Source organism: Rhinolophus hipposideros, assembly GCF_964194185.1.
Source record: "Rhinolophus hipposideros genome assembly, chromosome: 4".
Classification (NCBI taxonomy): domain Eukaryota; kingdom Metazoa; phylum Chordata; class Mammalia; order Chiroptera; family Rhinolophidae; genus Rhinolophus; species Rhinolophus hipposideros.
In genome coordinates this window covers 65,688,077-65,703,132 of record NC_138050.1, presented here as the reverse complement: position 1 = coordinate 65,703,132, position 15,056 = coordinate 65,688,077, and the positions used below count along the sequence as shown (strand labels likewise).

At 36.7% G+C, this 15,056-nt stretch overlaps 1 protein-coding gene across 1 annotated transcript in view; it reads right to left on the bottom strand.

Moving 5' to 3' along the window:
• ABCC4 (ATP binding cassette subfamily C member 4 (PEL blood group)) overlaps positions 1-15,056 on the bottom strand; it is a 248,131-nt gene that overhangs the window by 117,898 nt on the left and 115,177 nt on the right. The window contains exons 16-19 of the mRNA XM_081045495.1: positions 14,511-14,651; positions 14,060-14,097; positions 13,565-13,659; positions 11,594-11,740 (exon numbers count right to left, since the gene is read on the bottom strand). Of these exons, the coding sequence (XP_080901621.1) occupies positions 11,594-11,740; positions 13,565-13,659; positions 14,060-14,097; positions 14,511-14,651 (421 nt within the window). The remainder of the gene's footprint in view (positions 1-11,593; positions 11,741-13,564; positions 13,660-14,059; positions 14,098-14,510; positions 14,652-15,056) is intronic.

Sequence of the window (15,056 nt, the reverse complement as noted above, 5' to 3'; positions counted from 1 at the left end):
TCTCTCACTCTCACACACACTCCCCAACCCACACCAATGCTGCTTAAGATAATTGTGCTTCACTCAAGAGGATCATGACTGTGTCAGGGAAATGACAGGCACGTGTTCCTAGCAGAACTGGATCTGCACAGCATCTTGACCTGCAGCTCAACTCCCTGTCCAGTAATAGTTTTGAAATGGCTACTGATGACAACCAAAGTTCTCTGCAGACATCAAATAAAAAATGGATACGAGGGTAAAGGGGAGAGAAAAGATGAGCTATGTCTTTAAAAAACATCCAGTGTTGATCAAAAACTTATAGAGTACTCACTCTTTTGGTCACCTACAACTTCAAACCCTAATCTCATCTAGAAAATTTAGCTACTTTGATATAGGAAGAACCAAGAAAAGACGACCTACCTGAAAGGCCAGGTCAAATAAGCATTAAAATCCTACAGTGTCTCGTTTGCGAAAGGAGATGTGAGTGGTTAGGAAATTTGGCATCAAGGGGAATTAAAGCTTCTGAACTCAATTTTCAGAATTCCCTAATGCATGAGTTAAATCTATTCACCTGGTTTAAGACTTGACAATTCATTCATTACTAAACAGCAGCTTATCTGAGTGTACGATACACCAATGATTTTCTGGATTACACAGGTGCTCCCTTTTATTACTCTGGCTATTTATGTCAACAACTATTTAATCTTGAAGTGAAGGAAGAACAATTTTCTAGTAACACTGACTACTCATCATCTTGAAATATGTGTTTATTTCCCTTTCATTTACAGGGCTATGTCAAAATTAACACATAAAAGCTGGCACTAGTGAAAATACTTCTGTCCACAATATCACGCATTCATTGGTGGAATTTACTAAACCATTTTGACTTATTTTTTCATTTTAAATGCTAAGTAAAAGGAAAACTACAGAGAAGATTTATTTTTGCATGAGATATAATTTTAAGATGTTCCTACCGTTTTGTTCTCTAAAAAGTGATGAATCGTAACTTTATAGTTCCCCCAAAAGAAATTTTATGAACCCAGGCCATTCTGACACCAACAGGGAAACAAACAAATTCTAAAAATAACTACACACAAGAAAGCAAACATTTCCTTCTTAATCTATTTTTAAATATTTAAAGGTAATGAAAAATATTAATCCATGATTCTATGTCTCAAAGCACCAGTGCTGATATAGACATATGGAATTATATTGTAAGAAAATATATTTCAGGACAAATCCGTATACATCGCGGTGTCTTTTCAGATATCTTTGTGTAGAACGCAAAGTGGGTGCATTGTTTTTCTCAACCACACCTCAAAATAGCTATACTTTTTGATTCCATGCCTCAAACATAGTAAAAGATGGATCAGTCACTGAATCAAAAGAACATGTCTAGAAACTTCCACTTGAAGTGCAGAGAAAAAAATCATTAACTAATCATGGGGACTTAACTAATTTGGGGACTTAAACATCCCCAAATCAGGGATTTAGGCAGAAAATCAACCAGGGCAGAAACACTGGATTCCACTGATGTTAGTTAGCAACAAAGTGCTCTGTAGTAGCACCATTCTCTACCAACAGCCGACCTAGAGGCGGGATTTTCCTATGAGGGCATGACTGTATTTGGAATAATGTCTGGATGAAGATTCTTAAACACATAACAAGTCTAAAATAGACTTTCCAGGTGTTCAAGAGATTGAAACATTTCCCCATGTGATACAATCTATTAAAATGCAAATGCAAAAAAAGAAATGAAAGGAAAATATTTCCAGAACAGAGAACTTGATTTTATGATAGCTTTTTATTTAACCACAGTATTTTAATAAACTTCCAGTCAAAGTATACTTTGAAGCTTGTCATCTTTTTTCTCGATATTAAAGAGTTTCTACCTAAATGAGGGGGGAGTTTCTAAGAGATCAATCCTGGTTACCAAGAATGAGAAGCACACTCTACAGATCAGAATTGATTTCATGATAACATTACTTACAAAAAAACTGTCATTGCTTATGTTCTACCTACTATCAAAGCATTTGTAACACACTTCTAAAGAGCCCAAAGAGAAGTGTGTGTAGATACTTATAAAGAGCAACGATGGAAATCCTGGCTTCCCTCTCCATTCCCTAGCACACTTTTCAGAGACCAGCTCTAGCACCCAGACAGTCCCTCATGGGTCAGGAAAGTACTCGAGTCTAGTCAAGGGTCAAGATTGAGTTTGCTGTAAGCTTAGACCTTATGATCTCTGAAAAAAGGAATCACTTACTTTTGTTTCCTAAATTCTTCTCACACTCCCATTGGTGTGGTTTCATTTTGAAAACAATTAGTCTTAAAGTTCCAGGAGAACACTATTTGGAAATTTTATGAGATCAAGGCCAACCACTTCTATAATTGATTTTGAGAAAGAAGTATTCCATAGGGTTATGTCTGTAAGTGGTATGTGTGCTGTGTGTATACTTGAATCGAGATCTCCATTCTACAGTTGTATTAAATATTGAATCTGTATCTGTACCATATGGAATCGCAGAATATTGACACTTTAAAAAAAATTCATTGTCTGCAATTATTTAAGTCTGCAAATGTCTGACAAGAGAGAACTTTTTGTCCCAATGTTTGGGACCACAACTAACAACTAGTAGATGACCAATGAACACCTGAGTGAAAAAGCCCCCTCTTTTTATCTATTAGAAACCTGAGGCTAAGAGAAAGGAAGTGGCGGGCCCAGCTATTTTCCAAAGCTATATTCTTAGCAGAGCTGGGACATCGCAACATCTCAACCTACATCTCAACCTACATCTCAACTCACAATCCAATAAGTTTTAAAAAGAATACTGGTGTTTTAAAATGGATGAATTCTTCCTCTTGACTTCTTAAGGGCATGTGGTTTATCAAGTAAAACTATAAGGTACCAAATATTTAACCCACATAACTGCCAACATTCATCTTCAATGCACAACTAAACCCCAAGCTAATGTATTAGGTGTTTGATGGTTTCATTTCCTTGATTGGTAGATAACAGAACTTGGAACCTTGTATAGTCTAGTTCCATGAAATGCAGCTTCCAAGAACCAATATATATGGTTTTATCTTCATGCTATCACATGTAGAAACAAAATCCACCATACTCTTTTACAAATTCTACTTTTAAAAATAAATCATAGGGAAGAGTTCAATATGAAAACCAACCGTAAGACCAAAAGGCTCCATCTAATTCTATTTCCATTGTTCTTTATGTGCAGGGCAGGGAGAGATGCGAACACATTCCTGAAACCACCCCTTCGTCTATCTAGCCTGCAAATACTTATGAATCAGCTACCAATGTGTCCAATCCTGGGCTCAGAGGTTATTCTAGTAACATAATAGACATACTCTGTTAAGGGCAGAGAGCCCAAGGCTAAGAGAAGAGACAGACAGTCAACACATAATTACCTAAATTATAATTTAACTGTAATTGTGACAAATACTATAAAGATGTGATTAAAAACAAAACCAAATTTTAAACTTTATGTAAAATGAAATGTCACAGGCTCAGTGTTGTAGATATCTAGATTTTGTTCCATTTTCTTGATGGCAAAATAAGTAATAATGTTTAAAATAAAGGAAACAGGGAAGAAATGATAACAGAAGATTAGACTCCAGTTTTAAAATGAAAATAAGAATTCACCCTATGGTCTCATAAGAATGCTTTCAAAATACAATATTTTAGGTGAGCACTTGGCACTGAAGCAAAATTGTACCGAATTTCAATCCAGCAAATCCTCATCAACTCCTACTTTGTGTCAGAAGACTGTGCTTTATACATATTAGGCTCTCAGTAATATACTTCTCAATATTTATTCATGTTACAACTGGCCCAAAAAATTATTCCAGTTTCTCTTGAAATGGGTATACAAAAGCAATGAACTATGTCATGAAGAGACTAATACATTTTCTGACTGTCACAAAAAACTAAAATGTTGAAGTAATGGGGGGGTGACTTTTAAATGACAGTATTGGAATTACTGGAAATTAAATTATTTATAAAACATAAATTATTTATAAAATTTAATTTATAAATTACCATAAATTACATATCCCATGTAATGCCAAATTACTGAGCATACTAATACCAGAAACTGAGATACACCAGGGAAGTCCTAAGTCCCAAAGACTGCCTCGCTCTAAGTTCTAAGGTATTTTTAACCAATAAACACCTAGGAGTTTGGAGGTATTAACATCATAGCCACAAATGTTAAAGTAGTGAACTTATACATATTATGAGAGATATATATGTATCAATATAGTTACTATTAAAAAATAAAAAACACACCTAAAGCATCGTCCTTACATTTTCCTGAGATATTACATGATAACCACTTTGAACAAGGCACAAGCTTCCCAAATGTTACCTTTTTAAAATTTTATTACACAACCAACCACACAGGGCTTTCTTTGTTACTAAGTTGTCAGTATTTCCATGTATGATTATTGTGGAGAAAAAAACATGAATAAAGAATAATCAGAACATTCTAACAGATTAAAAGTGTACACCAAAATGGTGTAATATTTACCAACTATACACAAGTGCTATAATAATCACCTTTATGGAGCTTACTGACAAAATAACAATAGTAATCAAATATATGTAACTAAGTAACTATTTAAACTCGTAACAAAGTCTTTTATGATACTACTAGCAGTAAATGAGCAACTCCCATAAAATATGACTTAGTATCACCCTGATAAGAGTTTAAGTACATATAACCATTGTTATGTGAAAAAACATTATTTTTAATATGTGACAACCCGACGGGATTTAATTACCACACCTACTTCAAACTATTAGCTGTTTCAGTCAAACCTGAAAAAATAATATTTATGTGGCTATTGAGAATCATTATGATTGATGCAATCTTTTGTGTTATTCCCTTTACAGTCACTTACTTCCATTTGTTATTATTAACAAGGAAAAATGAGAGGGGAAATGTGTGTTTTTGTTTTGCAACAAAGCTTTTCTGATGATGACTAACTTCTTCCTTTGAACACAAAAAGCCTGTTAAACTAACTAATGTACTTATAAATACATTCTTTACAATGTGTACTAAGCAAGAAAAGGAAGAAGGGGGGGAGTAGCAAGAGGGGGGAAGCCTGTAGTACTTAAGCTAGAATTAAAAGCAACCCAGGCAAGATGAGTACATGAAAGCTGTCAGGGTAGTTGTTATTCTTATTCTCAATTTCTTACAGCTCATCTGCTCTCAAGGAAGAAAAATCATAGTTTCTTTTAACCATATCCACAAACAGATCTCACTTGAAAGGAAACACAGCGAGTGATTTGGCATGAATGGGCATATTACCAATTTTCCAGCATCACTACTGAATATTTATGTCGGTGACGAATGATGACACTGGTGAAATATTTTAACACGAAGCCTTGCCTTGTAAATTGTCTGAAAGATGCTGTGTCAAAACAACACCTACCATAAATCAGAGGTTTTAGGGCCAGTATTTCTTGTTGGAACATGCTACCTGCTCAGCAGAATCTCTTGTGTGAACAGGCATAGATTAATGTGTGCTAAGCAGAGCCATCTTACCTCCTAACTTATAGAGCTGTAATTTAACAGGCCTATTACCGTCAAGGTAATTTTGACAGTGCTGAAATATTATACTTGTTAAAAATATGCACTTAGCACTAACTCCAGTGGTCATTTTAACGGAATAGACAGATAGGTTTCCCTACAATTATCTTTCTTCTCTACTGATGACTTTTTTTTCTGTTAAGGCAGCGGTATGTTGACAATTGATTTTATAAAGAGTATATAGCAAGACAGAGTCTCTGATAGTACAAAAAGCTCACCATGTTGTTTCCAGTTCATTTTTCACTTCCCCACAAGTTATAATATTTATTTAGCAACTTGTAGTGGATTCTAAGGAGTCCCTTTCCTGGTTCAAGAAACAGAACAACAGTTCAAACCCCTAACACCTTCTTCCCTACAACCCTCAGCTCCTACACAATGTACATCCTAATCCAGGATATTTGGGAAATCACCTACAGAGAGAGTCTCATTTCCCACTCAGTCAAGTTGGAAATCTTAATCCTTAGGGCAATTCTAGATCTTTCATTAGGGAGGATACAACAATATATTTCTCTCAAACATTACTGCAACCATTCCTGTTCCACACCTCACTGGATACAAGTACCTTCCACCAGGAGAATAAAAATGGCAACAACAACAAAAACTTTGCATGTTTCTTTGTCTTTTTATAGTATATATAAAGCCCTAATTTAACTTGATCTGTAAAGAAAAAAATAATATAAATTTGTACTTTTTTTATACTAGATGCATAAATCACACACACACACACACACACACACACACACACACACACACACTCCACTGCAGAACCATCAGTCGTGTGAAATGAACATACTGGCCACAGCCCAATATTAACTTTGCACTTCCCTGAGAGAATAAACAAACATAACATCTACTGACACCAGCAGTTCAGTTTCTTAAAGACAAATTAACTAATTGAAATCAAATAAATAAATATTTATCTGGAATCCCTTATAGTCAACACACTCAGCCAAGTGTTATGTCACCATAATTAGGCATGAAAAAAAGAAGACAACTATCCACTCATCTTGTCTCCAAAACAAAGAGTGAAATTCTAGAGACTCGATAAGAATAAAATGTCTCTGCTGACTCTGATGACGTGGAACAAAACTGAAGAAACTGTGTGCTCATATTTCTCCCTGAACTCATGTTTGACTCAAGTCCCACAAACGACCATATTCTACCCTTTAGAATTAAAATATATCCAGTAAAGATGTCCGTGGCTGCCTATGCCAGTTACTAGGCAAGAAGGTATCAATTAAGAAATCCAAATAACCTTGCTTGAAATACTAGATATTCTGGGACAACACCATAATTTTTTGTAAGCATAAAGTGTTTCCATAATAAACCATGACAACACTTTTAAAATTCCATATCAACACTACAAAATACAAAGACCCAACCTATAAAAATGGAATTTCCAAGAAAGCTTTAAAATAAAAACAACAGTTTTGCAATAAGATGCTCTTATATTCCATCCCTGAAATAATGTAGTTCATGCTGCCCTCTTGTGCTAGATGTAAAAAATAAAATGAATTCTGCCCATGCAAGGAAAATATGATTTACATTTAAAATAGAAATCATCTCTTAATTTCTGAATGACTTACTGCTGACCCGGGATTTGTGTTACCCATGTATTAAGATCTGATAGAACGGAAATGGGGCTATGATGATAGAAGACAAATGTTAACTAGGAAGAGGCCGATGCAGTCAACAGCACATGGACACAGACCACATCTGTAAGACACTATTCAACTCCAGTTTCAATCAAAATGAGTAGGAAATGTCGGGACAGCTAAAAACGTGTGGCTCTTTAACAGACACATACAATACCATTACCGAAATACATCTTAGGAAGAAAGGATAAAAAATAGAGATGGGTGAGAGGAAGAAAGGTAAAAAGGAAATTAGCTAGACAAAATAAATGACGTAAATTTCATGCAACCATACATTGGTTCAAAATGGAGAGCAACTTAGTCATGGAGCTGGGAGATGGAACTTTCTTAAAAATCAGCTCTCGGGAATGTTAAACTGCACCAGAGAGACTTCATTACTGAGAAGAAATATGCACTTTCCAGGTTTACCTTGCCCTCCTCCTTAAATCCAAGTAAGTGAACTTAGGACTTCGGTGGGGCAACCAGTGTTTCAGGACCCTCCACTAAAGGCCTGGTTCACTGCGTAACTGCAAAGTGTCCAAAGTGATTAATAAAATGCATGAGAATCTGGGAAAAAACACGAGAAGAGAGACAACACATCTGGGGTGGGAGCACCTGTGAATGAGTGTAAAAGACATTTCTATGACCCATATCAGGGTCATTGATATGTCACTGAGAATATTCCGGCACCCACGAGAACTGGAGAAGGGTACAGAAGGGAACTCTGGCAAGACCTCCACAAATCCCAGCTGGGCTGTGGTTCAGGCAGATGCAGTGGGACTCTGCCTGGAGCTTCTGGTAGCTGTACCAGCTACTACCCAAGTCTAATTTGCTAGAAACTATAGATGGTCCCCAACTTACAATGGCTGGACTTAATGATTTTTGGACTTAGAATTTCTCAACTTTACGATGGTAAACAAAGTGATACACATTCAGAAGAAATCATACACCCAATTTCATATTTTGCTCTTTTTTCAGGCTATTGATATGCAACATAATACTCTCTCATGATCCTGGGCAGCAGCAAGGAGATGATTTTGTCCTATTATAGGCTGATGTAAGTATTCTGAGCACATTTAAAGTAGGCGAGGCTAGCTACGACGTTTGGTAGGTTAGTTGTATTAAATGCATTTTCAATGTAATATTTTCAACTTATCATGGGTTTATTGGTACGTAACCCCATCCTAAGTTGAGGAGCTTCTGTATACACTGGCAAAAGGCCTATCTGTCCCTTCAGTTTTCTAAAACCGGGGAGGCCGGCAGGATCCTGAGCTCATAGGAAATGTACCATTTATCCCCCAAAATAAGACCAGGTCTTATATTAATTTTTGCTGCAAAGACACATTAGGGCATATTTTCAGGGGATGGTTTATTTTTTTCATGTAGAACAATCTACATTTATTCAAATACAGTCATGTCATTTTTTTCTGGAACATCGTCATAACATACTAAATGCATCGTCTGGCTAACAATCTTAACTGGGGCGGCTTATTTTCGGGGTAGGTCTTATTTTCGGGGAAACACAGTACTTGCCACGGGGTCTCCCTGAAAGCATGTTCTGAGTAACAAAGTATTGGGAAGAGAAAGATGTGCTTCCTGATCTCTCCGTGCTGCTCAAAGAACATGCGCTGTCACTCTGGGGCAGCAACTTTATGCGGGGCACTCGCATACATTTAAAGGAACTTAAACATGGAGTGCGTCTACCTCTCTACTCTAGAGGGACGTTCTGATTTTGGGTTTTTTTTTTTTTAATATAATATAGCCATTAAAGTACATACAATCAGTCACATCAACTACGAAGCATCACTCTAGCTCTGGCTTGTTCTTGCCACAATAAAAAGTACAAAAATTTTATCCAAATGGAAATTTAAAATCTACCATATAAAAATGTCTTTAATTAAAAGCACCTTTTCATCTACCACTCAAAGAGTAAACACCTCATGGCCTCTAAATATTCCGGACAAAGTAGGCCTACCTTTGGAGTACTTACCTGGGCTCCTATTTTCTTGAAGGAATAAAATCCTGCCAATAGATACAGGAAGGGGAGGCAAGATAAGCGCTCCTGTGCGGCTCTAAGATTAGTAACCTCGAAGATTTAGACATGGTCTAAATCCTTGAATAATAAATAAATCAGCACATGGAGAAGCCTACAGGTCTTGAACATGCACAGTCCGGTTAACTGTGGTCACAAGCATTCAGAGGCTGTGATAACAGAAATTCAGTCCCACTTTACGCTCCAAACTTTTTAACTGTAGTTTTCTAATTAACTGGCAAAGTGGAGTAACTTTATAGCCGTAATAGTACATAAGTCCCCCAATCACTTTCTAACTACAGATTTAATAAGACTGTAAATTTGAGGGGCCTCTGCAGTATACAATTCCTTGTGCTTTGCAGTGCCTGGGCTGAACATGTGTAGATAAATCTACACAAGGTGCTTTTGAGAAGAGTCTTATTTCATCCTCACAACAGTCTTGTGAAACAGGAAGGGCAGCAGCAGTTAGTTCCATTTCACAGGTGAATAAGTTCCGAGGTATCGCCATTGTTGCTCAGATTCATTAGGCACGGGCCATGTCGCAAGCATTGCTCTAAGCACTGTGAATGTGTTAACCTGCTTAATTCCCACAATATCTTAATAAGGCAGGTATGAACAGTATCCCCAATTTACAGATAAGAAAACCGAGGCACAGAGAAATTAAGTAACTAGCACATAAGTATTAATATAACTATAACCAGCTACTACTTAGTAACTAGCACCAGGACTGAAGCCAGGCAGCTGGCTCGGGTCCATACTTTTAACCACAACAGTATCCTGCTTTGCGATTTGCCTGCCCAATAGCATCTACACGCTTTGGCTTGGGTCACATGGTGAGTTAATGGCCAGATCAAAGCTACTCCTGAGCTCCCTCTAACCCACCTCCCTGCCTCCACAGGTTCTATCAATTATTACCTGCAAAAACAAAGCCACCCTGGGCCTCACCACAAACCTAAGCAACTGAACAGAGTGGGGATGTATGTTGATGAACTAACTCTTCACAGGAGCCCAGGTCAGGAGGCTACCTTCAGAAGCAAGACAAGCCAAAGGCCTCAGGGTGAAGGTACCATATTTTGCTGTGTATAATGTGCTCCTGTGCATAATGTGCACCAACGTTTTTGGCCCAAACTTTCAGGGGAAAATCTTGCGTTTTAATTTTTTAATTCAAACTTTTATTTTCTTACATTCAGGTAGTACTTGTTTTTTGTACTAGGAAGGAATTTGCACATTTATTTTTTAACATATTATGGTACAAGAAATTGTATGCAACAAATAAGTACTAAACACAAGAACAGATACAAGGTGCAAGAAATTTTATGTACCAGTAACAAATTTCCGATATCTATGCACCATAGAAGGCCGAGAACTATTCATCATCGCAAGTTTGTCCTAAGTTCACCAAAACCAATTATCGTAGTCCAGGGTATTATTTTGCATACAGATATGGTTATTGATTTCTAGAATTAAACTTTTAACTCATAAATACACTTATTTAACCCATAAATAAAAGAATTAAAAACATTTATATAGATATGGAGTTAGTACTACTAATGTATAATGTGTATCCTTATTTTTCCCTCACAATTTTGGGCAAAAACGTGTACATTATACACAGCAAACTATGGTATGAATCACTTGGAAATCATTGGGTGCACTCATATCATGACCTTACTAGTGATGACCCACCTGGCAGATACAAGCAAGCCTCTAATATGTAACCAGAAGTTTACTTTAAAACTATAGGGTTAATAACATATTGAAGAGGATGTTTGCATTTTATCCAGCTTGCATTTTAATTAATTTTTCATTATCATTTTAGGTAAAAACTCATACAGCATATCCAAGAGCCCTGTGGTTCCAGAAATGGATGGACAATGAAAAAAAAAAAGGAAACACACAGCCTGTCTCATGTAGAGAGATTCCTTGTAAGAAGGTCCTTCCTAAAAGACAGCCTAGCTTACTTAACACTACCTGATATAGCCAACGTTTAAGCAACTAGTCAACTACATTTAAACATGTTTGCACTGAATTTAGGGTATTTTGTATGCCACACAACAAATGGATTCCTCAACCATTCTGCCAAGTGAACCTTCATTTATTTTTTTCCAGGCACACACACATAAATTGGAATAAAAGCTTGTATGCCCCCTCTATTCAAATTGTCTCTGGTCGAAGAAAAATGTCAACGAAGCTTTTTGTAGAAAATAAATCAACACGCATAGTGATTTTCTTCCAAGCATTACGAGCATCACCTCCACTTTCAAATACTGAAATGCAATCAGACGCTAAATATGTTAATAAGACATATTTACTGAGAAACTTGGTGTCTGACTTACCTATTGGATTTCTATCAAAAAACAATACTGGAGCTTTCAAAATGGACTCAAACATTCTGTTGTGTAGAGCTTGTGAAGAATTAACAAGGACGTAGAATACCAACAGAGATCTTGCTATGCCAAAAATGACGGTAACTATCGTTAAACCTGAAAGAAAGAAACATCATTCAGAGCACAGGATCTCTGCCTTTTCTCCCACAGTGCTAAAGCATTTCAGGCAGTTTATAAAGGTACTACGTATTTTATTCCATAAAGGATCTGGATTCCATTAAGAGTTTAATGCACTCACAAGATACATTTATAAAGAAGAACGTAAAATAATTTCTTTTTCTCTCATTAAATAGAAACTACCAGGGGGGAAAAAAATCAGGTGTAAAGTAAATTTCATTCCATTCTTTCCTAATTCAATTACAAGTTCTATTAAAACCTCAGAAGACAAATATAAAAAGTAGTTGATCTTCACTTTGCCATATCCCAAATCTTACTATTTACAACAGGTCTCTGGCTCTAAAACTGGTACCAGCATGTGATATTAACAAGGAACAGGAGAAATGAGTGACCATTTCCTTGTAAAAAATGCCCAAGTAGCTTTAAAGAATATGAAAATACCCTATTAAGTTGCAAGTAGAAAACCTCCTACTTGAATTGCAAAAAAATATAAATTATATTTTAACATGAGATAATCAATCTAAATGAGAATGTCTCGTTAAGTGTTTTATATAACAAAGCATTTTCGAATGAACATAATCATTTACCTATTTTATTAATGACATAAATGAATACCTCCTATGCATATAAAAATTAAAACATCTCCCCTAACATCTCTTGAACTCACAATGCTACATACAGTGGGGATAATAAATATTCCATCATAATGGAATATTAATAATAAATATTCCATCAATATCATAATAAATATTCCATCAAGTACTTTTTTTCCCTTCAGATGACATATCACCCTTTTTTAAACTCTGAAGGCTGCTCAAATTCCTAAATTCCATCAACAGGCAGGCATTTTCTTTAGCCCACATGAATATATAACAGAACCATTTTCCTTCTTTCTTTAGGTCTCCCATAGTCCACCAATTCAGAAGGTAAACAGCTAATGGATTTAGATTTCTTAGCAAGTGATCAACGCAATAAATACCAAATTTTAGTGAGTAGGCTCTTACGAAGATAACTTGCTCTATCTTCAAGGAAAGCTTGTATGAGCATTTCCTGGGGGGATATTTAAAATTTCAGATGAGGATTTCCTTTAAAAGGTACGTAATGCTACATATATTCTAAGCACTCTCGTGAAAACAGAGCACTGTGTTACTATTAGTCTGGCAAGCCAAATGTTAAATTACTCACACAGTTGGGAAGGTGATAACATTGTGATCTGTAGGTAAGAAAAAGAAGGAAGCCTAATTCCCAGACACTGGATTTTGCCCTGCTTAGCTTCCCTCTTAAGTAATTAGTGAAGCCCAAGAGATGAGCAATATGGTGAAGGGAGCTTTGCATACCTGCGAAGGAATAATGCTTTTATTTGGGGGGCCTTGCTGCCAGAGGATTTCATCCAAGTTCAACAAAAGCCAGGGTTTATTCAAACAGAATTGGAACAATCCGAACTAGAGGGTGGGGATCCGTTTCTAATCCCCTTGCCCATCCATATAATAATATAAGATTTAGCAAAAGCAACCTATTAGAATAGACAATAGCCACATATTTCCAGTGGCTGATTTTCTGAATGCTCAATCCCGGTTTAACTTCCAAAATCCAGTACACAGCAAATTAAGATTCTTCATTGAACCTCTGTCTTCCAGTAGATTTTAAAAAATAATTATTCTAATTAATTCACAGAGTAAATGCGACTCAGACTCTTAATCTGTTAAGACATTACTGAATTACTCCTGGAAGCCTAGTTACTCACACAGGCTCATTGTAAGCACCTCAGACTTTCATATAATAGACCAAATGATTACACTTTACCTGAATAAATTCCTAAGTACCAGTTAAGATCGAGCTTCTCAGTTACATTTCCTTTTCCATTTACAGTGACGTTCAGGGCAGTCTGTTCATTTGCCCTATGGACCGGGGAAGAAAAAATATCAAGCGGTAGATGGAATTTAGATAAATACAAAAGGAGAAAATAAACTTAACCTCCTTTTGGGAGATACGTTTTATGCTGGAAGATGACTTCCAGCTCACAGGGTGCTGTGCATGTCTACCTCATAAAAATTCAATGTGAATCCTGACTGTGAGTTCTCAAAAACTGTCTGAGAAGATGCCGCTGAGGGTGAGACAGGAGTAGCGACCCTGGGAGGGTCACACACCACTAGCAAGACTTTAATTTTTCTTCAGGGAAACCAAGTGAGGATTAGAAGTGCAGGCTGAACAAACCCTACCCCACCCCCTGACTCGGTGAGAAAGTGAGGCTTCATTTCAATTGTATAGCATCTTGCGGTCAGACCAGAAATAACTCACCAGTGTGAAAGCCACCAATCCTGAAGAACGTAGACAACCTAGAGTAGGGGGGAAAAACAAACACAAAAATCAAACGCTAACATCACTTACCAACTCAGAACTCTCACTTACTAAAATGGAGAATCGAAAGGCTCCAGAAAAGGCAGATGGTCCTTCCAACTCAGGTCAAGGCTGTGCCAAGCCCAACATCCCAGAGAACAACAGGTCAAGTAAGGGCATATTACATTTTAAAATCTCTAAAAGACATTCCGTTTTTTTCCTCGAAGCCCTCTGGTACACATCAACACTGGGACACAGCACTTATTTTGTTCCCCACAGAGAGCCTATTTCATTGCAAATCCAAGGGGACTGCAAAATACAGTAACATAGTACAAGTAAATACAGTATAAATATAAATGATCCTGTAACTATCAAGCTAATAGCACAAAATAAAGCCAATGTCCTTCCTTACCTGGGATGCGGTGTTCAGCATAATAAGGAAAACGATGATAAACCAGTGAGTACCAGCTGTGAAGTAATTCTTGTAGGCCTTAAGACCAATTTTTCCTTCAGAACGGCTCTCCTCGGTTACTGCAACCGGCATATTCTCATTCTGGGAAGGAAAAAAGGCACCGAGAGACAAAGTTCTAAATAATGAACCCCAAAATTTCAAAAGTTCAATAATGCACTCCATTGACAAAGCCGTGGGACAACACACATTTCATACACTGTCGGGAGCGCAAAATGGTACATCTCCTACGGACAAGGGTGTAGGAATATTTAGCCGTACCATATATGCATTTAACCACGGACTCGGCCATCCCCTTCTAGGAATCTTTAGAAATAAGGAAATAGCATTTGCACAAGGTTATTACTGCTGTGTGGCTTTGCTTAACATAGAACATCATGATTTCCAACACAGGCACAACAAACCCGATTCAAGTATAAATGCAGAAACTAGTTCCAAAATAACATACAATGATATGTAGCTAATGTATCACTGTAAATTATTTGTTTC